The sequence below is a fragment of the Trachemys scripta genome, chromosome 19 (genome assembly GCF_013100865.1).
Source record: "Trachemys scripta elegans isolate TJP31775 chromosome 19, CAS_Tse_1.0, whole genome shotgun sequence".
Classification (NCBI taxonomy): domain Eukaryota; kingdom Metazoa; phylum Chordata; order Testudines; family Emydidae; genus Trachemys; species Trachemys scripta.
The window spans coordinates 2,026,508-2,048,307 of NC_048316.1; the positions used below are offsets into that span (position 1 = coordinate 2,026,508).

Here is a 21,800-nt window from a genome sequence, read left to right on the forward strand (position 1 = left end):
TAGTTTCTGTTTCATATGAACTGGCCTGTGAATCAGAACATCAGAGAGCAGGATTCCAGCATGGAGGAGAGGGAGAGAGGTAGGGATGGAAAATTTTTGCATTCATTTGTGCTAGTTTAAATCCAGAGTAACTCTCCTGAAGCCAATGGATTTACTTGGGCTTTACACCAGTGCAAATGAGAGCACAATCTGACCCACAGAGGGTGAGATTCCTAAGAAGCTGAATCAACTGTTCTCCAAAGAGAAAAGCTGACACTGTTTATAAATGCAGCAGATTTATAATGGGCTTTACAGATTTCTGCAGGACCCTTTTCTGTTTGGTTTATATAGCTCCCTAATTCATTTTAATGCTCAGATGGATATAGATTTTCTGCTGGCTTGATTCATTCCTAGACTCGGCTTGCTGGCATTTTGCAGTGCGGTTGAAACAAGTCCACATTTTTCTTCATGTGTTGGGATGTGTGTAGTATCCAGAAGCACTGAGGGCCAGCGGCAACCATGTCTCCTTGGTCTCTTTAATCTGTGATGTTCTCTCTTTTTATTTCATCTAGAAAGAAGCCCAGATTAAATTCCACGTCCTGCTCACATCCTATGAGCTGATCACTATTGATCAGGCTGTTTTAGGCTCTATAGAGTGGGCGTGTCTGGTGGTGGATGAAGCTCACAGGCTGAAGAACAACCAGTCCAAAGTAGGTATCTTTCATGGCAGCTGGGAAGAATGTTACTTGGATGTGCAGTTACTGTTCCAGGCACTGCCCCGCGAGGCTGCACTCCTCTTCGATCCCCTCTGTGACGCCAGATCAGATTTGCTCAGGTTGAGCACATCAAAAGATCATTTCCCACCCCTCCCCCACGCGGCCCCCAAACTCTACGTGGGGTTTGAATCTCATCTGGATTATTCCTGCCTCTTGCATCATCGCTGCCGTTACAGGTGCTGCCATTGGAACACAGCTGGCAGCTTGGTGAGGCAGGAGGGGGTCCAGACACCAGCTCACTCCCCAGGAGCCGCATTGGCTTAGCAGGGAGAGCAGGGGTGAGGCTTTGTCTGCGTCAGTTCAAGTCAGCAGATGCGACTGGCATGTTTGGGGCATGGCTGGAGTCCAGGGAGCCTTTGGGCTGTCTCTGATGGGAGCTGGGGGAAGAGATAGGAGGAGGACGGGGCCCTTTGCCTGCCTAGGATGTCCCAGGGTGGGAGCAGGGGAGTCTGTTTGGTGACAGTCACAGATTCCAAATGGAGGTAAAAACACAGAAAGTGGATTTCTTTAACAAAGGAAAAAGAAAACTGGCGGTTGGCATTCAGACTCCACGGGGCGCCACACAGCTTCACTGAAGAGATTAGAAATAATCATAATAAAAGAGTGCCGAGTCTAGCAGCAGTAATATGCTGCCAGTGTCGGGGAGGGAGCTGGCCTGCAGGATTCACTCCCCTCCAGGGCCCACAATGGGCAGGGCTACCTGCCTCGTTGAGAAGCCTTGAGGTGACAGCGCCCCACAGAGCTGGTCAGCACTGGTGCCAGGCCAGCCTGAAGGGCTCACCTGAGAGCGAAGGAAGACGCCTCCTCTCCTTCCCTCCGTCCCCTTGGGCTAAATGAGATGCATCCGCAGGGCTCCCAAGTGCTCCTGGCTTGGAAATGGAAAGACTAAGGGCTTGTCTTCACTACCCGCCTGGATCGGCGGGTAGAAATCGATCTCTTGGGGATCGAATTATCGCGTCTCGTCGGGACGCAACAATCGATCCCCAAATTGACGGTGTACTCCACCAGCCCAGGTAGGAGTAAGCGCCGTCAACGGGGGAGCCGCGGTGGTCGATTTGCTGCCGTCCTCATAGCGGGGTAAGTCGGCTCAGATACGTCGAATTCAGCTACACTATTCGCGTAGCTGAATTTGTGTATCTTAAATCGATCCCCCCCCAGTGTAGACCTAGCCTGAGGGAAATTGAGAGACTGAGGGAAATTGAGGGACTTCTTCCAGTTGCAAGAAGCCCAGGGCAGATTCAGTTTCAAACCACATGAGATTTACCCAAGTCATGCTGGCAGGATGATAGTTTTAGCAGGGCAGCCAGCACCGCCTTGGTTAGAGGAACTCCTCCCGGTCGCCCTAGGGAGAGGAAGGATTCCCGGGGCTAGTCTGAATGATGGGGTCAGTGGCTGGGATGGCTAAGAGGAGGGAGTGGAGGCTACTACACACATCTGCTGCGCTTTGGATTAGCAGAACCAAAAGTTCTAAAATGACCAAGCAGGTTCCGCATCCTCCCCCCCAACTGAACTGCTCCCACCTGACTCAGCTTCTTGTCCAAGTTCTTTAGGGTATTAAATAGCTACAAGATTGACTACAAGCTGCTGCTGACCGGAACGCCCCTCCAGAACAACTTAGAGGAGCTCTTTCACCTGCTCAATTTCCTGACCCCGGAGAGGTTTAAGTAAGTTGCACTATTTCCCTTCGCTGGCTGGGTGAGTGTCACAGAGAGGCACAGGCAGACAGACCGACGGATAGATGGCAGAAGGAAACAGTCGCAGCACTGTGCTAGAATAAATAAATATCCCTGTTATATACATTGCATATATATAGTTCTGGGATACTCCCAGCTGGGCATATTGCCTTCCCCAGCAGTCACTGGACTTGTGGGTAAAAGATTCTTAACTCCGTCCTCTTCCTCCCGAGAAGGAGGCATTGGTGGCTTTGGAACTTGGCTAACGTCTGATGTCAGAACAGTAGCAGTAAATCTGCCCTACGTGGCGTGTACCATTCCTCTGTCTAACTGGAACTACATTCACATGGTGGGAGGATGCTTCCATTGTATTCTGTAAGAGCTCTCTTCATTGAAATCCTGAGGATATGAATCGCTTGGACTATGAGTCCCCCATGACCTGCCATGTGCTACCTCATTATGGGCTATTTTTACAGCAACCTGGAAGGATTCCTGGAAGAGTTTGCTGACATCTCCAAGGAGGACCAGATAAAAAAACTCCATGATCTGTTGGGTCCCCATATGCTCCGGCGATTGAAGGCAGATGTGTTCAAGAACATGCCTGCGAAAACGGAGCTGATTGTGAGAGTGGAGCTCAGCCAGATGCAGAAGTAAGTGCTAGTAACTAAATCACAGAGGGTTACAGATGATTCTTCTGGAAGCACAAGGGCACAATGCCACTGGTTCCTTTCACGCCGTCTCATTGGTGCTCGGGGCAGTGAGACTGCAGCCTATGCGGAAGGCATTGAAATGGATTGGTAGGGGAGAGGCCACACCCCACAATCTGCACTGAAGCATTCAGCCTTGGTAAGAGTTAGCAGCCCTGGTTCCCAGGTCCGGCTACAGGGTTTTTGCCGCCCCAAGCGGCAAAAAAAAAAAAAAAAAAAAGCCGCGATCATGATCTGCGGCAGCAATTTGGCGGAAGGTCCTTCGCTCCGAGCAGAAGTGAGGGACCATCCGCCAAATTGCCGCCGAATAGCTGGATCTGCTGCCCCTCTCTGGAGTGGCCGCCCCAAGCACCTGCTTGCCAAGCTGGTGCCTGGAGCCGGCCCTGCTGGTTCCTTCGGAGAGGTCACACTGTCATGGCAGCTGGGTGGGACAAGTTCCTCTGACAGAGGATTTGGTAAATGGAAGCCTGTCTCCTTGCCCTGTGCAGCGCCTGGCACATGGAGAAAATGATGGATTTGAAAAATCGTTACAATTCTCGTAGCCATTGGAAGCCTGAGAGATGTAGCTGTGTGGAGTATGCTGAATGCTACAGCTCTCTCTCACTAGAATGCACCTGGTGTGCTCCAGAATAGTCAGACGTCCCCTAGGTAAAATCCACTTGCTCGATTGCTGAATGCGTTAAGTCCTGTGGACCAGAGTCTGCTTTCAGTTACACCCGTGTAGATGTGGAGTCACTCCTCAGAGCCCAGTGGGAGTGCTCTGGGTCCAGGCTAGAGCAGCGGGGCAGAAGGCAGGTCTTGCCTGCTTGGCTACAATCCATCTGGCTTTTGCTGACTGTCCCGGCTTTCCATTGACATTCAGGAGAAGCAGCCGGGAAAGGTTAATTTATCTTCCAGGAAATACCCACTCTGGGGCACAAGCTCTTTGCTCACAGCAGCAGGAATATTTCTTAACACTTCACCCACCCACCTCTCACCGGGACTGAGTTATCCAGGAGAGCAGCGGAGTAACTCCACTGACCAGGACCTGCAGAGACAGAATCACTTTCTTTAAGTGTCTGGGCCGGTCCTTTTCCTGGTGTAACTCCATAGCGGTGTAACTCCATTGAAGTCAATGGGATGAATTTGAGCCCTTCATTCCTCTTCGGCCAGTCCCATCGGTGGTAATGCCTTTCCCATCCCTGTTAATGCAGGAAGTATTACAAGTTCATCTTGACGAGGAATTTTGAAGCCCTGAATTCCAAAGGTGGTGGGAACCAGGTATCGCTGCTCAATATCATGATGGATTTGAAGAAGTGCTGTAATCACCCGTACCTCTTCCCTGTGGCTGCTGTGGTAAGTTACCTCACTTCAGAAACTCCAGATCTGTAATGTATGTGTGCATTGACGGGGGCCAACGTTTCTGCTCCTTTTTCTTTTCAATACACGTGCTCAAGGCATCCTCCAGGTTGTTACACTGAAATCATCTTAAAGGCAGGTAATTTTTTCTGGCCTGAACAATCCGAGGTGGGCATCTCCTCTCTGAAACCCAGTGAATTTCTCATTAATCTTTCTCCAGCATGGCTGGTGGGCTTCAGTGTTCGGCAGGCTTTATGTTTAATGTCACAAAACCACCGCAGACGTCCAGCAGGCAGAGCAAGTGGGCAGCCAACAGGCTCTGTCTCTGAGCTCATCCCCCCACCGACCATTGATAATAATCGTCTCGGGGCTGAATCCTGCTCCCGCTGAAGTTGGTGGCAATCCTCCCGTTGACTTCGGTGTGGACAGGCTTTGTCCCTAGAATGGCAAAAGTAAAGACTCCCTCCACCAACCAAGGATCCACTTACACTGTTCTCAGGAGGCGCCGGTTTTGCCAAATGGATCCTATGACGGGAATTCTTTGGTTAAATCTTCTGGGAAACTGATGCTGCTGCAAAAGATGCTGAAGAAGCTGCGAGATGGGGGACACAGGGTCCTGATCTTCTCCCAGGTGAGTGAAGAGAATTTCTTTTCTCTCGCCTTCAAGACTCAAAGCTCTGGGAATTCTGAGGGAAGGCGTCTCCTCCAATTGGCTATTTTATTTAATAAGTGACAGGGGAACGTTTTAGCCTCACTTCTCTGTGGTGTCATTTTGATCACAAACTCTGTTAATTGTGTCGAAGGTAAAGGACCAGAATGGTTTTTCTACATCTGTTTCTGTACTAGAGGATTTTTGTTAGATACAGATTGAGATGAATGAGAGAAATGGTGACCGTGTATCTAAGGGTTGGTGCCGCAGATTTTGGGAGTAAGGACATGTGGGTTGTATTCCCAGCTCCGCCAATGACTTGGCCTGTGGCCTTTGGCAAGTCATTTAATCTTTCTTAACATAATTTTACCTACGTGTAAAACGGAGATAATAATATTAATTCAGGTGCCCAGGGATTTTTGAGGCTTAATTTGTCAGTGCTTGCAAAGTATGCTAAGAACTCATATAAAAGGTGCCCTGTAATGGCAATTAATATCACAATAGCTTATTTACAATGTTATTACTGTTTCTATTCAGTCAGACGCTGGAGCTATGATTTGGAATTGGGGATGGCGACCTTGGAATTATGCACTTAGGCCCAGATCAGTCCTCTGGGTAATGCAAACAGCGCCTCAGGCTTCCAAACACGTCACGCACAACAAGGTGTGCAAATGGCACCCGCACGCCTGCTCCTTTTCCAGGGGCGAGATGTCATTTCCCACTGGCCAAACCGACTTTTTGTTTTCAGGGAAAATCTCCCCCCAACTGTTGTGTTTGTTTGCCCCCCAGTCCCGCATTGCGCAGCGGGGCAGTGCGCAGCAGCTTATGGTGGGATTCTCTCTCCAGATGACGAAAATGCTGGATTTGCTGGAGGATTTCCTGGAGTATGAGGGTTACAAGTACGAGCGGATCGATGGAGGGATCACGGGAGGCCTGCGCCAGGAAGCCATCGACAGGTTTAATGGTACGCATTATTATTATTATTTGTAAAGAATACAAACAATCCGAGCTTCCCTTTCCATGCATGGCACAGGCAGCATATGTCCTGAGCAATCTAGGACGCCGGTTTAATGTCTTGGGGGTAACGGTTCTGAGGGTGAGCCGCAGAAGTTTTGTTCTGTATCAGGCACGTGACTAACACAGCGCTAAGTCTGTGTGTGTAGCTGCACCTGCTGCACTAGTGATGGGACCAGTGTATAACGTGGTGTCTGATTGGCTGAGTATTGGCCAACTGGTGAATATGGGTGGCCGTGCACAGCATGTTGATAGCTACATCCCTTCACATGGGCAAGCTGCACTTTCCCGAAGCTAGTGTTTCAACGTGCTCCCCTTAAGGAGCCTGGTCTCCCAAGTGTACCTGGCACCTGAAATAAGCACTGCACGCAACACGAAGAATCTGAATAATCCAGAACACAAATCCACTTACTTGTTTCCACAACTCCTGACACTGAGTGCTGAACTCACTGAAGTGAGCACCGCTGGGCCCGATGCAGCTAGGGGTGTCTGAGAGCAAAGTGGTTTTTCAGTCTGTCGGTAATTACTAAGGCTACGTCCACACTATGAGCTCGTGATTCCCAGCTCGCGTGCACAGACTTGTGCTAACTCTCGTGGAGCTAGTGTGCTAAATATAGTCAGCTAGCTGAAAACTCGACAGATGTTCGGGGCCAGGCTTTCCAAAAGTGCAACAGGTGAGCCAGCCAAAATGTCTGGGTGCAATCACATGGGTTTACACATGCAGCTGAGCTTAGAATCCGGCTATTTGTGCCCACCAAACACTGCCTTTGCTCATGAAGCAGGTAACTGCATGCCCCAGAGGGCGCACATGCTATGCCGGAGTGGGTTTTGCAGACATGCCTGTCGTGCTCACATTTGCAAGTCCAGCACTGTGCAGCATAACGAGGGATCTTTGTAACATGTTGACTTAGATGCTTTTAATCCTGTCACAGGGTGTTAACGACAGGTGCTGCCTAGGCTGAAGGACTCGTATGTCTCAGTGAATTGCCAAGCTTCCCCTGAGAGCTGGAGTTTTATTTTTTCCCAATAACAGATTTCTAGTGACGGACACACTTGTTAATCCACCCCCTCCTGTCTAAGCATCAAGTTTTCTTTGGGTGGGTTTGTTTAGACTGAATGCTCCCTGTGTTTTATCACCTAAACACCATGTCCCGCGTTTCAGCCCCTTTCAGTCTCACCTTTCACCACCTTGTGGGTTTGTCTTCCTCAGCTCCTGGTGCTCAGCAGTTCTGTTTTCTTCTCTCTACCCGAGCTGGGGGTCTGGGCATAAACCTTGCAACGGCCGACACCGTCATTATTTATGATTCTGATTGGAATCCCCACAATGACATCCAGGTGTGTTGCGCTTTCTTTTCCTTACGTTCCAGCGGCATCCTCCTGTTTGCATTTCCTGTACGCTTGCTGGCACTCAGTGTATATTGAAATAGCTTTTTCCTCTAAAGAGCTGCGGAGGCTTCTTGGAAAATTTAGGAAGGGGTGACTCCATTTTGAAGCCCTTCTGCTTTCTGTGCCCTCTGGTATTGCTTTGGCCTCTTTCTTTTCTATGGCAGACGTTTTTCATGAGAAGTGGGTCTTTGTTCCATAGGATTCTCACTGCATCGTGCTAATTCCTCATCACATTTGGGATGCTGCTGCTGTTGTTTTCACATCAGCCACTTGTGAACTCCCTAGCTGACCATTCCCACCTGGGGTGGGCAATAAGCAACTGGCGTAGGTGAGACTCCTAAGGCACAAAGCAAATGCCCTAGTAATAATGGAAAAATGAAGGGGAAACAAGGTGTAGATCCCGTTTCCAGGGAAATGGTGCTAATGAATTATCGCCCTTTAGTTACACACAAACTTTTCAACCCCTCCAATGAGATTTGCTCCCCAGTTAGGAGAGGGGAAGGGAGGAAAAGTGCAGAACGTGTTTGCAGCTAGCAAGTTCTCGGCTTAGTCTTTTACAGCTCGCCCTTTGTTCACCGCTCCCAACTCAGCCTGTAATGCCCGTAAGTATTGGAAACACCGACTGCCTAGATTCCCACTGTCAGGATGAGAATGGGGGTTCCTGTCCCCAGGCTGTGCCCCTGTGCATGACTTGTTGGTGACATGGAGGGAGCGGCCCAGTTGGTTGTTGAGACCAAGGATTGGTCAGATGAGGCTTGTCAGTAACTCCCCAGGGCGCTGTTCCCCACAGGCGTTCAGCAGAGCTCACCGCATCGGACAGAACAAGAAGGTGATGATCTACCGCTTTGTGACGAGAGCCTCCGTGGAGGAGCGCATCACCCAAGTGGCCAAGAGGAAGATGATGCTGACCCACTTGGTCGTCCGTCCAGGGCTGGGCTCCAAGTCGGGCTCCATGACCAAGCAAGAGCTGGACGACATTCTGAAGTTTGGGACGGAGGAGCTCTTCAAAGACGATGTGGAAGGTGAGATGGGGAAGGAAAATGTCCTGAATGAGAAGCCCAAGAGACAGCACAAGGTATTTTTATGCTTCACCAGCCTGTATTGTCTTGCCACTTCCCAGCCCACCCACATCCCCGCTGCCCTTTCTGTTTCAGGCATGATGTCGCAGGGCCAGCGGATCACCATGCCTGACCCTATGACCCCCTTTCCCGAAGCACCGTCCTCCAAAGGGGGCGCCGTGACTCCCAGCATGAAAAAGAAACATGGCAGCACCCCGCCAGGTACGTAAGGCACTAGAGAACTGCGGCCCCCCGAGGGCATTGACTGTTGGGATTAGGCAGAGTGCAGTGTCGGGTGCGGGGGGGGAGGACACGGAAGGGATCAGCAAGTTTGCAGCCAGAAGATCCTTGACTTAGGCTTTTGCAGCTTGTTTGCAAGTTTACGTGCCACTTGCTTGCCTGGTCCTCCGCCTCTGTGCAATTCCTTGGTGCTTTGTGCCCCTCCTGATGCATCTGGCTCTGGGGAGGGGAACGTCGAGGGAGCGCTCTGTCCCCGGCTCTGGGGAGGGGAACGTCGAGGGAGCGCTCTGTCCCCGGCTCTGGGGAGGGGAACGTCGGGGGAGCGCTCTGTCCCTGGCTCTGGGGAGGGTGCTCTCACGCCTCCCTGGTTGTGCCATTCAGGGGACAATAAGGACGTGGAGGACAGCAGTGTGATCCACTATGACGATGCTGCCATCTCCAAGCTTCTGGATCGGAACCAGGACGCCACGGATGACACGGAGCTGCAGAACATGAACGAGTATCTCAGCTCCTTTAAAGTGGCCCAGTATGTGGTGCGAGAAGAGGACGGTGTGGTAATGTGATTAGTTTCATGTCTTGAATTTAATCTTTTTGGGGACTTTCCCATTTGCGTTTCCTCTTCCTCTTTTCTTTTGTGTTTGGCAAATAATTCTGCAGAAGCCGGGAATCCCCCCCATTCCCCTGTGTGCGTGATAGAGTTTATTGAGTTCAGCGGACAGAGTGCCCGAGCCCCAGCACGCAGTTGGCAGGTGCTCTGCGACGCTGGGACCCACAGGCTCGGGCCTGGCATGGCTGCCGCCTGCCACGTTCTGGGGCTGCAGGAGGAGGACGCATGTGGCCCTACTATTCTATCAGTGAAAACTCCGCTCCTGAGACCAGCCCTCAGACAGAGCTGAGCCTTCTGCTGGGTGTGGAGACAGCCCCAGCCCGGCGAATTCACCTGTCCTGGCCTTACAGCTGCCGCTGGACAGCTCGACTCCAGCGCACCCACAGAGGGAGGTTCAGTGCTGTGCTCTGTCCCAGACTCCCCGTGTCAGAGTGTCTCCGTGCCCCTCTGTAACATGGGGTAACAGCCCTGCCCTGCCTCCCAGGGGTGCTGTGAGGAGACTCTGAGGCACATGGAAAGCATGGTGAACAGGGCCAGATAGACCCCTGACAGATGGTGTCCTGTCCTCATTGCCCACCTCTCCTGCGTGACCCCTGTGCTTCGAGGGGATGACCTGCCCCCAAGGCAGCAGCCTCATTTATTTTGATCTACAGAGGGGTGTGTCTGGGGCCAGGCACGCTGCTTTTCACGTATCGTCCCACTACCGTTTACTCCCCTGGCAGCCACTGGACTTGCTCTTCTTCATCTCTCTCAAGCCCACCCTGGGTGCTTGTTTGTGGAAGCCCCAGCAGATTTCCCCCTGGACATTAGCGGGGTTACACGGCTGTGATTGTAGGGGGTGTTTTGGGGGTACGAATGGCTGGCAGGAAGCAGTGCCCCAGGCACCAAGGTCACCATTGCTGGGAAGGAGAAATGGCAGGAGTTGAAGCAGGACATAATGTTTGCACCTGGGTAATAAGGAACAGAGACTGAGTCTCCTGCCTGCAGGGCCGGCAGCGCTTGAAGCCCCGGCATCCCCGGCATGTGTGCTCTCAGCCCTCCTCTCTTTGACGTGCCTTTCAGGAACGGGGCGGGGGCTGTTCGGGGCAGGGCTAGCATGGAGCTGAGGCCGCCTACGCTCACCACCCTCTCACTCTCCTTTGCTTTCAGGAGGAGGTTGAGCGAGAGATCATCAAACAGGAGGAGAACGTGGACCCCGACTACTGGGAGAAGTTGCTCAGGCACCATTATGAGCAGCAGCAGGAAGATCTGGCCAGGAACCTTGGCAAAGGGAAGAGGATCCGCAAACAGGTCAATTACAATGATGCCTCGCAAGAGGACCAAGGTACGGCTTCTGCCCTCAGGTCTGCACGGGGCCTGCGGCTGCCGCTGCAAAGGGGGTCGGGCTGTTCTCCTGCCATGTTACTAATGCGGGGGACGGGGAGATGGTATGGGACAGGTATTAGACACCGAGCACATGGATAAGCCATGTGTTGCAATCAGAGTTTAGAGATTCTGGGCAGGATCTCAAGGCTGGGGGGTTCTCAGAGAGCAGGTTATGGCTCCTTGAGCCCCAAGTTGTCCTGGTCTCGACAGAAATCAGAGCAGCCAAGGGGTTGTTTAGGTCTTGAGAGGATGTGGCATCAACTAGAGTCTAGTTCTCGTCCTGTAGCGCTGGACTCTTTGGAGTCATGGTCCTGCCGTGCTCTATCTTGACAGCAGGTGGATCAGTCTGGTGGCTAGGATGCCACGCATTGGTCTCACTGATGCCAGCTGGCTATGCTCCTGAAGGGACCCCATCCATCAGCTGTGAATTGGCAGAGCAGAGCTGTATTCCAGCTGGTCCCTACCACCCCTCTGTGTTGGGATGGGGCGGCCGAGACAGGGGGAAATGCCCCCCCTCACTGCACTGGGGGCTTCTCACACTGGCAGCAGTGGCCAGACTTCTGCCCCTCTCCGCTGCTCAGGTGGGAAAGGCCTTGGCAAGTAGAAGGACCAGGTCCATCCAAGCATCTCTAGGGAAAGCTCGTCCCCGTGTTGAGTCCCAGATCTCTCTCCTGAGGGCATGTGGAGAGGTTGGCTGGCACAAGACTGCTCCTTTGACCTCTGTCCCCTGTGCTCTGCAGAGTGGCAGGACGAGCTCTCCGATAACCAGTCCGAATACTCCATCGGTTCCGAGGACGAAGATGAAGACTTTGAAGAAAGACCCGAAGGTCAGAGTGAGTTATGGCATTTATTACTCTTCAAATTCCTCCCTCTTGACAGTGCCAGGGATTTGCCTACCTCCCTGAGTTGCCCTCACCAGCGCCAGGTCCATCGAGAATGACAGACAGGCAAACTGGATCAAAACGTATTGGCTGGAGGAGACTGGCTGGCGGGTGGCGGATTTGGGATGTGGGGTACCCCTGCTAGCCCCCCACTCCTCTTCTGGCCCCGGTCAGGAGTGGCTGCACACTGGCTCCATTTGCGGGCTTTGGCGTCTTTCTGAAATACCCAGAGCGTCCCAGCCTGGTTCTTCCTCTGTGTCAAAAGAGCCTCTGGCCCCAATTGTTGCGCTTGCTGGTGGTCTCCAAAGAGCAGCTGTGGACTGAATGGGTCATGGATGCTGAACGTCCCTGGGACGAGATGGGGCCTGGAGGCAGAGCAGCCTGGAGAGGCTCGTAGGTGTCTGTCCTCTGTGCGGGGTCTTCTCCACTTTCCCTTTACTGCCCTGCTTCCCCCAAAGGCTTCAGGACGCTGCCTCCTTTGGGCGAGAATCTTGTCCTGGAGATGATCAGTGCTGCTCCATGCATTGGCTCACTCCAGAATGATACACGCTGCTTCCTTCCCTGCTCCCCAGCGGCCCAATGTGCTGCTGCTCGAGCGCTGCTCTCCGTGTGGCAGCATGTTGCTGTGACCTGAGCCCAGGATCAGCCCTTTAATGGCACAAGTGGTAATGGGTCGCTAGGGTGGGTCTGGTTTGGAGTTGCCAGGAGGCCTCCCTTTGTGCCTCTTTCCCTTACACTTTGATGTCACAGCCTCTCGGGTCCCAGACACAGTTATGGTCTAGTGGTGAGAGGCTCTTAGGAGATGTGGTCCAGCCCTGGGCCGTCTTGACAGCAGGCGGAACGGGTGTGCTGGGTAGGACGTCACCTGTCCGTCGCTGACCATACCAAGAGCGTTCCTTTTGCTGCATTGCTGTGTGACATTAGCCAGTGGGAGACGGGTCACCATCAGCATCGGACCTGCGAACCAGCACCTGTTCTACAAAAGCATCCTGCATCTCTGTGGGCGTTCCTCACTGAGCCTGTTAGGTACAGCCTGCAAATCCTCCGAAGCCACAGGTTGAATTCAGCGAGTCCTTGCAGTGCATGGGGGAGATGTACCAGGTGTGGCCACAAGAGGTCCCCAGAAAAACAGCAGATTAGACCCATAAAGCTAGTTGCCATTGTGTTCTAGCACCCAGGGCTTTTCAGCAGGAATGAATGCGGGATGGTTTCTCCTGCACCGCAGTGTGATGCACGGAGAACTGGACCCTGATGCACACAATGGCTTGCCCAGAACTCAGGGCTCAGCAGTGATGTTCCTGCTCTGGCCAGGGTGTGCACAGAGTTTGCTTCTGTCTTGTTTGCAGAGGGGATTCTGGGATGCTGCTGTGCGCCACTTTAAGGCTCCAGACTTCTCCCCACAGCCTTATCCTGGCCACAGCTCATGTGCCACATCCCTGCTGATCTTTTTGGGACCTGCACATGGGTCACGAGTACCATCTGTCCCAGCCTGTAGTGACTGGTGTGTATGCTGTGGGGAACCTACAGCCATATCCACATCAGAGCAGTGCAGGGACTGGTTCTGCTGTGCCTGCAGACCCGTCCCAGGGCTGGCACTCCGGGTTTTCTCCATCGCAAATGTGGCTTCTTTACAGAGTATGTCGATTGCCTCTAGGTGGCAGGAGACAGTCACGGAGGCAACTGAAGAGCGACCGAGACAAGCCTCTGCCCCCTCTGCTGGCAAGAGTTGGGGGGAACATTGAGGTAAGCCCTAGTCAGTGTGACTGCCATGGGGGTAGGGCCAGTGGGGGGCGCTTGGCCTGATTCGTACTTGTATTGTCCATTCATATCTGTTCAGACTAGCTCTGGCTAAACCCCGCTGCGGTGTCCGTGATGCTCAGAGATGCCCCGTGCTCTTGCAGGGTGATGCTAATGGCCGTGCTCTCTGCAGGTGCTCGGATTCAATGCCCGGCAGCGCAAGGCCTTCCTAAACGCTATCATGCGGTGGGGCATGCCGCCACAGGACGCGTTCAACTCTCACTGGCTGGTCCGAGACCTTCGCGGGAAAAGCGAGAAAGAGTTTAGGTAAAGGCTCCCTGGATGGACACAGCCAGCTCCTGGCTCTGGGCTCCGGTTGGCTGCTTTCTGCCATTGTCACTGGACTCTCTCGAGCGTGCAGTACAAGTGAGCACTCGAGAGGATCTCGGCTGCACTGGGGGGCGTTTGCATTGCCCGGTGTGTGGAGCCCGGCAAGTGCCCTGGATATACTGGGCCACAGCTCCCGTAACCGGCCCAGCTCCAGCCACTTCAGTGGCGTTTCGCCCAGAGTCGTTCTCTCCACAGGCCGCCCCTTGGTGAGAGGGAGAGGCAGAAGGGCTCACATAGGATATGCACAGTCAGTTAAAAGCAGCTGTCGGCTCTGTAGAAATGAAGAACAAGGTTCCCAATTGGAGCTCTGCCCCAAAGAGCCGCAAAACCCCCAGCATGGTCACTGCCCAGGCTCTGCGTCGGTGGAGGGGACCCTGGGCTTGGACAGGCTTCCTAGGCAGCTACATCATTTAGGTTGTAAGCTCTTCAGGATGGACACTGTCTTATGTCAGTGTGCAGAGCCCCATGCAACGGAGACTCTATTGCTGCTGTGCCACAAATAAATAATTACACGTCACACCCGGAGAGACACTGACCCACAGTGAAAACTAAAGGAGAGCAAAACAAATGGCTCCCTATAAAAACACACAGCTTCTCTCCCTCCCCTGGGGTTCTGGTCGGGAGCAAGAACTTCATGCACTCTGCAAGTGGAGGAGAGTCCAGCGCACCTCAGTCAGACTGAACTCTTCCTTTCATTTCCCAGGGCTTATGTCTCTCTGTTTATGAGACATTTATGTGAGCCTGGAGCCGATGGGGCTGAAACCTTTGCGGACGGCGTTCCCCGCGAAGGGCTGTCGCGCCAGCACGTGCTGACGAGGATAGGAGTTATGTCACTAGTAAGGAAGAAGGTGGGTGAGTAAAATTTGAACTGTGGCATGGCAGGTATGTTCTGGGCTCCTTTGAATGTCGCTGACTCTGCTGAATGGCTTCTTGCCAGTGATCCACTGAATATGCCTCTAAGAATCAATGTAAAGACGTACACTGGGGTCTATGAACACACCCCCTCTTATTCAAATAACAGCGCAAGGTGTTTGCCAAGCCCTATGGGTCCTTGACCTCTGACTGCCCAGTCTGACCTCCTGTATATCACAGGCCAGAAAACATCCCCCCACTGATTCCTGCATCCAGCCCAGCACCTTTGGTTGATCCAGAGCATGTCTTTGAGGAAGACACCTGATCTTGACGTTAGGCCGATTCAGCTAGATACTTAATCACCTGCCGAACTTTAAGCATGTGAGTAGTTCTGCTGAAGCCAATGGAACTACTTGTGTTTAAAATTAGACATGTGCTTAAGTATCTAGCTGAATTGGGTCTTCGGAGATGCCAAGTGATAGAGAACTTTCCACATCCCGTGGTTAAAAAAAATTGGTTTGGATTTGGGTGAAGGTTCTGATTTTATCTGTACTAATTGCCCCCAACCTTCAAATACTCTCTGGTGAGCAACCGCAGTTCATTCTGAGAAGAGATCACACTGAGAATGGAATTGGTGCTGACATCAAACTGGGAAATGGGAAAATGTCAAAACGAGAGACCTCAGTTTATGTGGTGTCTTTAGCGACACCTGTGCTCAACTGTCCAGGAAGGATGGGAAAATGCAGTGTAGGAAAAACAACCTAGAGCAACGTGAAGTGCATGGGGCATGTGGGCGAGAACTTGTGATGTGAAAGGGGAAGAAAACAGCAAGGTCAGATATGTCAGGGGAGAAAGTAAAGGTAAAGTAAGAAGTTTCAAGTGGCGGCATGGACCACTCGGGAGCCAGGGCTGTAAATTAACTCTGATCAGTCTGTGTGTGTTCAGGCTTCTGGCGACATCTGTCTCACTCCAGGCATGCACACGGACTATCATTAGGCATTAGCATGGTCACTTGTTTGCACAGCCACTGCCGTGCTAGTAACTGGATACCTTCTCCTTTCAGACATGTCTCCTGCAGAGTAAATGCAGGGAACTGCAGGTCAGAGGCAAAGTCTGTGGGAGCCTGGGGGACTTCTCAGCTCCGCTTCTGCACGTGAAGGGCCCCCTGTTAGCTCACCTGGTAGAGCTGTTGCCTCTCATTCCCGAGCCTGGAATGCAGCAAAATGCAGAATGTCCGTGCTGGTCTGGACACTGGACAGGCAACTGTGCTGGCCAGTCAGATCTGCTCAAGTATCTGGCTGCTGGCTGGCGAATGCAACAAAGCCACTGTGAGCTTGTTCTCACCCGGACACTGATGGCCACACAGTCTGTGAGGTTATAAAATGCTGGGGACACGTCTCTGATTGGCAGCTCTGCTGTCTGACTGTATTTTACAAACTAACCGTGTGTGTTATTCATTAATGTATCCGTGCCTCAGGTTCAGGAGTTTGAGCATGTCAATGGGAAGTACAGCACCCCTGATCTGATCCCGGAGGGGCCGGAGGGCAAGAAATCCAGCGAGGTTGTCTCTTCTGATCCAAACACCCCTGTCCCAGCCAGCCCAGCACATATGCAGACTGGACCAGCGGCACAGCCAGGTAAATGTGACAACCAAGCTGCTTTATGGAGAGCATAATCATGTGTCCAGAAACTGCTGAGAAAGCAAGATGGGCCCAGGTTTCCAAAAGTGGTTGGAGTTGTTCAGATGTCCACATTGAGAGGCCTCAAAAGGGCCTGGGAACCCCAGAAAGCAAGCTGCCATCCTCTGCAAACCAGGCCCTGCAGGGTGTTTGAAGTTGGGCACCCAAAATCACGAGTCGCTTTTGAGAATCTTGGCCCCGGTGACTGAGATCACAGCATCTATCTGGCTTCTCTCTGATAACGCCCCACAAAGGCCGTCTTCACTGCCAAGTGAACTCGAGTTCTCTACACTCCAGTTAACTCCTCTTGAGTTAGGCTCTGGCCTGGTCTACACTAGGAACGTACATCGGCAGAGCTACATCTCTCAGGGGGGTGAAAAATACACACCCTTGAGAGAAGTAGCTATGTTGACCTAGCCCCTAGTGCAGGCAGTGCTAGGTAAAGAGAAGAATTCTTCCGTCAGCCTAGCTCCTGCCTCTCGGGGAGGTGGATTACCTACGCTGACGGGAGAAGTGAGTGTCTGCCCTGAAACGCCCGGGAAGCCGGGGCCCACAGGGCCATTTGGGATCTATTGGGACTTCTGCTGAGTTCTAACATAGTTACAAGCTGTTCTTTCCCCTCTCAATAACAAGGGTAAGTTAGAGGCAGTTACTATGGAGCCTTTGAGAGGTTTGTGTCTATTTCCAAGGTAAGGATGAAATTGCCTATAACCAGCAACATTTGACTTACAAATAAGCCTCCCACTCCTCATCCTTGGAATCGAGTTGAACAGTTCGATAGAGCAATAGAACTTTCCAGCGAGGCTCGACTCCCAAAGGGTGAATCTGACCCGGTAGCACCATGCGAATGGCCCAGTGGAGTGCAGTTCACCTGGGGTCCTTTGTTGTTGTTTCAGACAAAACAGAAATACAGTTGGGGTTCCAAGAGGAAAAGGAACAAATGGAGCCAAAGCCCAAGAAGCCAGCAGAGAGCCAGGTAGGGGGAGTTCCGTTCACCCTTCTTTTCTTGGGGCTCGCAAACCCCATTAGCAGCACACGCAGTGTCCCCAGGATACAGCAAAGCTGGGCTGAACCAGCAATTCTTTCTCTGCTTCCCTTGGCCCTGTGTCCCAACCTCTTCCTCTAATGTATAAATACAACAACGCCTTTCCCAGGGCTCCCCGCCCAGCCAGCCAAACCTGCTGGAGGTCAGCCAGAGGCAGTTTACGAGGACCCTTCCCTAGCTGGCCCCAGGGACGAGGTTCTTGCTTTTGCCATCCTCCGAGCCCTTGTCTGTGCTCTCTCCCCGGGGCAGCGTGTTCTGCTGTCTCAGGACATGTGTGCTCCAGAGCATGGGGCATTCTGCAGGCTTCTCCACCCTCTGGGCTACCGCTGTTCACGCAGAAGGGTTTCTGTGGCCATTCCTTCCTCGAGTGTCCTGAGTACTGATCTTATGGCCCCAGAGTGACCAGTGCTTCATCTGCCCCGTTGCGCTGCCCAGAGTCTCTCAGCAGCCCGTTTGTCTGCACTGGTTTGCAGTGATCCCCAGCCCCTGGTGCCCTGCAGCACTGCTCAGAGAGCTGGCTCCTTGCCCTGAAACTCCTGCTGAGCATTTCCCTGCCGCTCTCACAGCATCCTGTGCAGCCCACCCGCACCATCCCGTTACAAGGATGCATGGTCGGTGCCGCCCCCCAGTTGGCTGAGTAAATAACTAAGTGAGCCCCCCGTGTGAATGAACACAGCGCCCCCTGCCAGGCCCCAGCCCTAACCCTCGCCTTGGGCCCCTACGGGAGTCCTGCTGGCCCTGACCTGGAACCTTTCCCAGTCTCAACTCTGACCCTAAACTGGGGAGAGCTACAGGTCTGAACTGTAACCCCAACCTGCCGGCCCCAATCCTGATCCTGGCCTGGGAGCCCGGCTGGCCCTGGCCCTTAACCCCAGTTTTGGGTCAGCAAGTGGCCCCATCTGTATCAGTCCATGTGCCAAGGTAGGAAATGGCAGCTAATCTAATGGCTGAATTGTACGAATCTCACCACGGCACAGCTTGGTTTCCCACAGTGTCCTCTCTCCAAGGGCATTGTTATAGCTTAATGGTACTGTTCACGTAGCTAATTAGTTCCTAACCTATTTCCCTTTATGTATCTACAAACTGAACCCGGCGGGGAAGTCTGTCTGCAGAGCCTGGAGTTCTGCAAACCTGTGATGGGAATTGTACGGCTCAGCCCTTATGCTGCGTGACACGGTGCTTTGCAAAGGAAGGGTTACGCTCCTGCCTTCCCTCACGGATCCTGTTTCAAGCAATTTAGTAACTGATCCACACAGCTGTGTAGTATTACCCTAGTACTCCTGAGAGGGAAACCGAGGCAGAGAGGTTCAGTGATCTAGTGTCAGCTGTAAATCAGAGCCAGGCAGGGCTGCTGGACCACATGCCTCTGCACGGTTATAGTCGGGGCTTTCTGGGTAGTTTTGCAGTCACATACCCTAAGCCCTTTGAGCTAAAGTGGCTAATGTGGTGTCCCCACTTGACATCAAGGGTCCAGCAAGTGCAGAGAAAGCCGAGAATGAAGAAAACCAAGAAAGCTCCGGAAACGAGGAGAAACCGAGAGACGAGAAACAGGAAGAGAGCGAAAAGGCGGAGCCTTCGCCTGAGCGGCTGCCGGTGAGAGGTGAGGCAGCCTGTGACTCTGGTGCCCTCGCTGCATGCGGAGATCGTCTGCCCGGCATCCACGAAGTCTGGGGCAGACCCAGCTGTCACAGCACTGCTGGAGAGACTGTTTCCTTCCTTGTTCAAGCCCCTGTGTGCATTAATGCTGTGTTCCCCCAACTAGGATAATAGCCTTCTCCTGCTGCTAGCTTCATAGCTAGTCCTGTAGTTCAAGCTACTCTACCTCAGTGCCCAAAGGTGCAGGGTTCAAATCCTCCCAGTGTTGCATGATGGGTTGTTACAGTTGTACATAATGGAATTTGTTTGTACCTAGGAAAGTCCATAAAAATACTATATTAAAAGAATCTAAAGGTTGCAACGTCAATTACCCGTGAGTTAGGAAATGCCCGTGCAACCTTAATCGGCCCCCCTTGTGTATATTACCATAGAGTCTGTAATTACATGATCACATGCTATTTTCCCCCATAGTTTTTAAGAAACTTTTTTGTATGTAATGTAACTTGTAAAGCAGAGTGGCTAATCTCTCTGCGGGAGACATGCACCCCTCTTTCACAGGCCTATGCCCCGCTAAATGGGACTTCAGTGAGGCTTAGGTCTTGTGCTGATCCCTCACATGGGGTGAATTTCACCTGAAGAGCGTGTAGCCTTATGCTACTGGGAGGGCTCTAGCACTGGGCCTAACACTAGAATAAACTCTCACCATTTTATTAACATCATTTTTGCATCTATTTACGATGCAAATTGAGGTTTCCCCTTCAGACCACAAAATGTTTCCATTTTGATGAAACTGCATTTTCTGACAGAAAACTGTCCTGTGTCTACCAGCTGTAATATGCAGGCAAACAAATACTCTGCAACTTTAAATAGGAAAGGCAAATCAATCCAGCGATACTGGTAGTCATTTCTGCCCATTAATCGTCTTTCATTGTCCTATTTAATTCCTGCAGATGAGGCAATTCAGGAAAAAGAAAAGCCATTGGAAAAGTCAGAATTAAATGCCTGCCAAGGTAAAGGGGAAGATAAAGAGTACAAGCCAGGTAAGATGCCCATGACCTGAATTGCAACAGAGAACTGATAAAAACGAAGAGTAGAGCGTTGTGTGTGTTATGGAGCAGTGCGCATGCGTGTGAATGTGTGAAGGGGCGTGTGCCACGTGTCTGTAGCGTGTTTGGTCGGGGAAAGGGGACTATAAAAGCAGCTCCTGCGATTTCACGTTTGTGTTGTGGTGGTGCCCACAGGCTGTGATCACTATGTACACACCTAGAGCAATAAGCGAGATCCAGCCCCCAAGGGCTTAATTATGATATTCAAGTGCATTTATGGACCGTGTTTGCGGCTCCTACACCTCACCTTTGTGAGAAACGGCAGCACACCCGGGAGCTGTGCACCTGGGAGCTGTGCACCCTGCCGCTTTGTGCCGACTTTCCATCTGTGGCTTGGATTCACAAGTGGAGACGGGGACCCAGCAGCATGCAAAGAGTCTGTGCGAGAGCCAGAATGGACCTCAGGAGGGACTTAGGGTCTTTCTACCCTGCGGTTCGACACCCGTGGCTGGCCCGTGCCAGCTGGCTCAAGCTCCCTGGGCTCGGGCTGCAGTCTGAGCTCTGGCACCTTCCCACCTTGCAGGGTCCTAGAACCTGGGCTCCAGCCCGAGCCCAAACATCTCCACTGCAATTAAACGGCCCCTTAGCCCGAGTCAGCTGGCATAGGCCAGCCACGGAGTTTTAATCCAGCTGCAACCACTAGACCACACTTCCTAGCAGTTGTAGCAATGCCAGTGGTTCAGAATAGCTCTAGTGACAGGCAAGAGAGGTGACTCTCCTCTTATTTCCTTTCCGAGGTGGGGGTAGAGCTCTACACCGTCCCTATCTCCAACGGCATCTCGGTGGCGGGTGCTGCTTGTGCTTGCTGGGAGGCCAGGAGGCAGGCTGGTGATATGCCCACGCGGGGATGTTTTGGAGAATGACTTTAGGAGAGAGCTGCTGTGGTTAATGGGGCAATGATGCGAAACGAGCAATTCAGCTCAGCGTGGCAGGGTCAGTTGCGCACGTCTGATGTTACTGTCTTTGATAAGCAGAGGATACCAAGGTGGACGAGAAGGAGCAGAGTGAGACTCAGCAAAATGGTGAAAAAGAGGAAGAGGAGGATGGGAAGAAGGAGGATAAAAATATGAACTTTAGATTCATGTTCAACATTGCTGATGGTGGCTTTACAGGTAACCGGGTTTGGGGCTGACAGAGCATCCCAGTCACTTTTCAAGTGTTTGCAAGCGAAAGCTGCACAATCTTTGCACGGGTTTTCTGCATATTCAGTTAGAGAGGATTTGAGCCTGACAGTGCTTTAAAATAATGGAATTCCAGTCCCAGAACACAATGCCAGAGCCTCGCTCTGGGCTGGCAGTCACTGGCTGCTGGGGAAAGCACAGCTCAGGAACTGGCTTGAGTTTTCTACTGCTTTGCTCTGTGATGCTACAATGATCACCAGCCTTGTTTATCACGTGAGTCATTCTCACCTCGGCATTTGCGGCAAGGGATACTCAGCTCAGATTTTATAAAGTACACCTGAGTAACTCATAAAACCCCACCCAATATTGAACCAGGAAGCATGACAAGAATCAACTCTGCTTTACTCCAGTTATGCTCGCTGTTAACTTTTTGTATTTCACTAGGCTTGGCCTGAGAAGCTAGACTGGTCGGTTTGAAGTTCTCTTTATACTCCCTTTCGTTTTCTGACCTTCGTTATATTGGGGTTGCAGATGCTGCAAAGGAACGTTTGAAATGTTTTTTTCACTGAAAGCAATTCAGGACAGCATGTCCATTCAGATT

The 21,800-nt window shown here is 52.1% G+C and overlaps 1 protein-coding gene across 3 annotated transcripts in view; it reads left to right on the forward strand.

Annotated features, from left to right (window-relative positions):
• Positions 1-21,288, forward strand: part of CHD5 (chromodomain helicase DNA binding protein 5) — a 72,877-nt gene extending 51,589 nt beyond the window's left edge. For 2 of the 3 annotated variants that reach the window (XM_034753520.1, XM_034753521.1), the window contains exons 16-35: positions 552-689; positions 2,298-2,419; positions 2,905-3,078; positions 4,329-4,470; positions 4,973-5,104; positions 5,969-6,086; positions 7,347-7,471; positions 8,313-8,544; positions 8,677-8,802; positions 9,202-9,374; positions 10,577-10,751; positions 11,533-11,625; positions 13,328-13,416; positions 13,604-13,737; positions 14,504-14,648; positions 16,130-16,289; positions 17,228-17,307; positions 18,844-18,976; positions 19,923-20,012; positions 21,053-21,288. In XM_034753520.1, the coding sequence (XP_034609411.1) occupies positions 552-689; positions 2,298-2,419; positions 2,905-3,078; positions 4,329-4,470; positions 4,973-5,104; positions 5,969-6,086; positions 7,347-7,471; positions 8,313-8,544; positions 8,677-8,802; positions 9,202-9,374; positions 10,577-10,751; positions 11,533-11,625; positions 13,328-13,416; positions 13,604-13,737; positions 14,504-14,648; positions 16,130-16,289; positions 17,228-17,307; positions 18,844-18,976; positions 19,923-20,012; positions 21,053-21,210 (2,739 nt within the window). In that variant the 3' untranslated portion in view covers positions 21,211-21,288. The remainder of the gene's footprint in view (positions 1-551; positions 690-2,297; positions 2,420-2,904; positions 3,079-4,328; positions 4,471-4,972; positions 5,105-5,968; positions 6,087-7,346; positions 7,472-8,312; positions 8,545-8,676; positions 8,803-9,201; positions 9,375-10,576; positions 10,752-11,532; positions 11,626-13,327; positions 13,417-13,603; positions 13,738-14,503; positions 14,649-16,129; positions 16,290-17,227; positions 17,308-18,843; positions 18,977-19,922; positions 20,013-21,052) is intronic. The other variant, XM_034753522.1, reaches the window with a different exon arrangement.
• Positions 21,289-21,800: the final 512 nt, after the last annotated feature.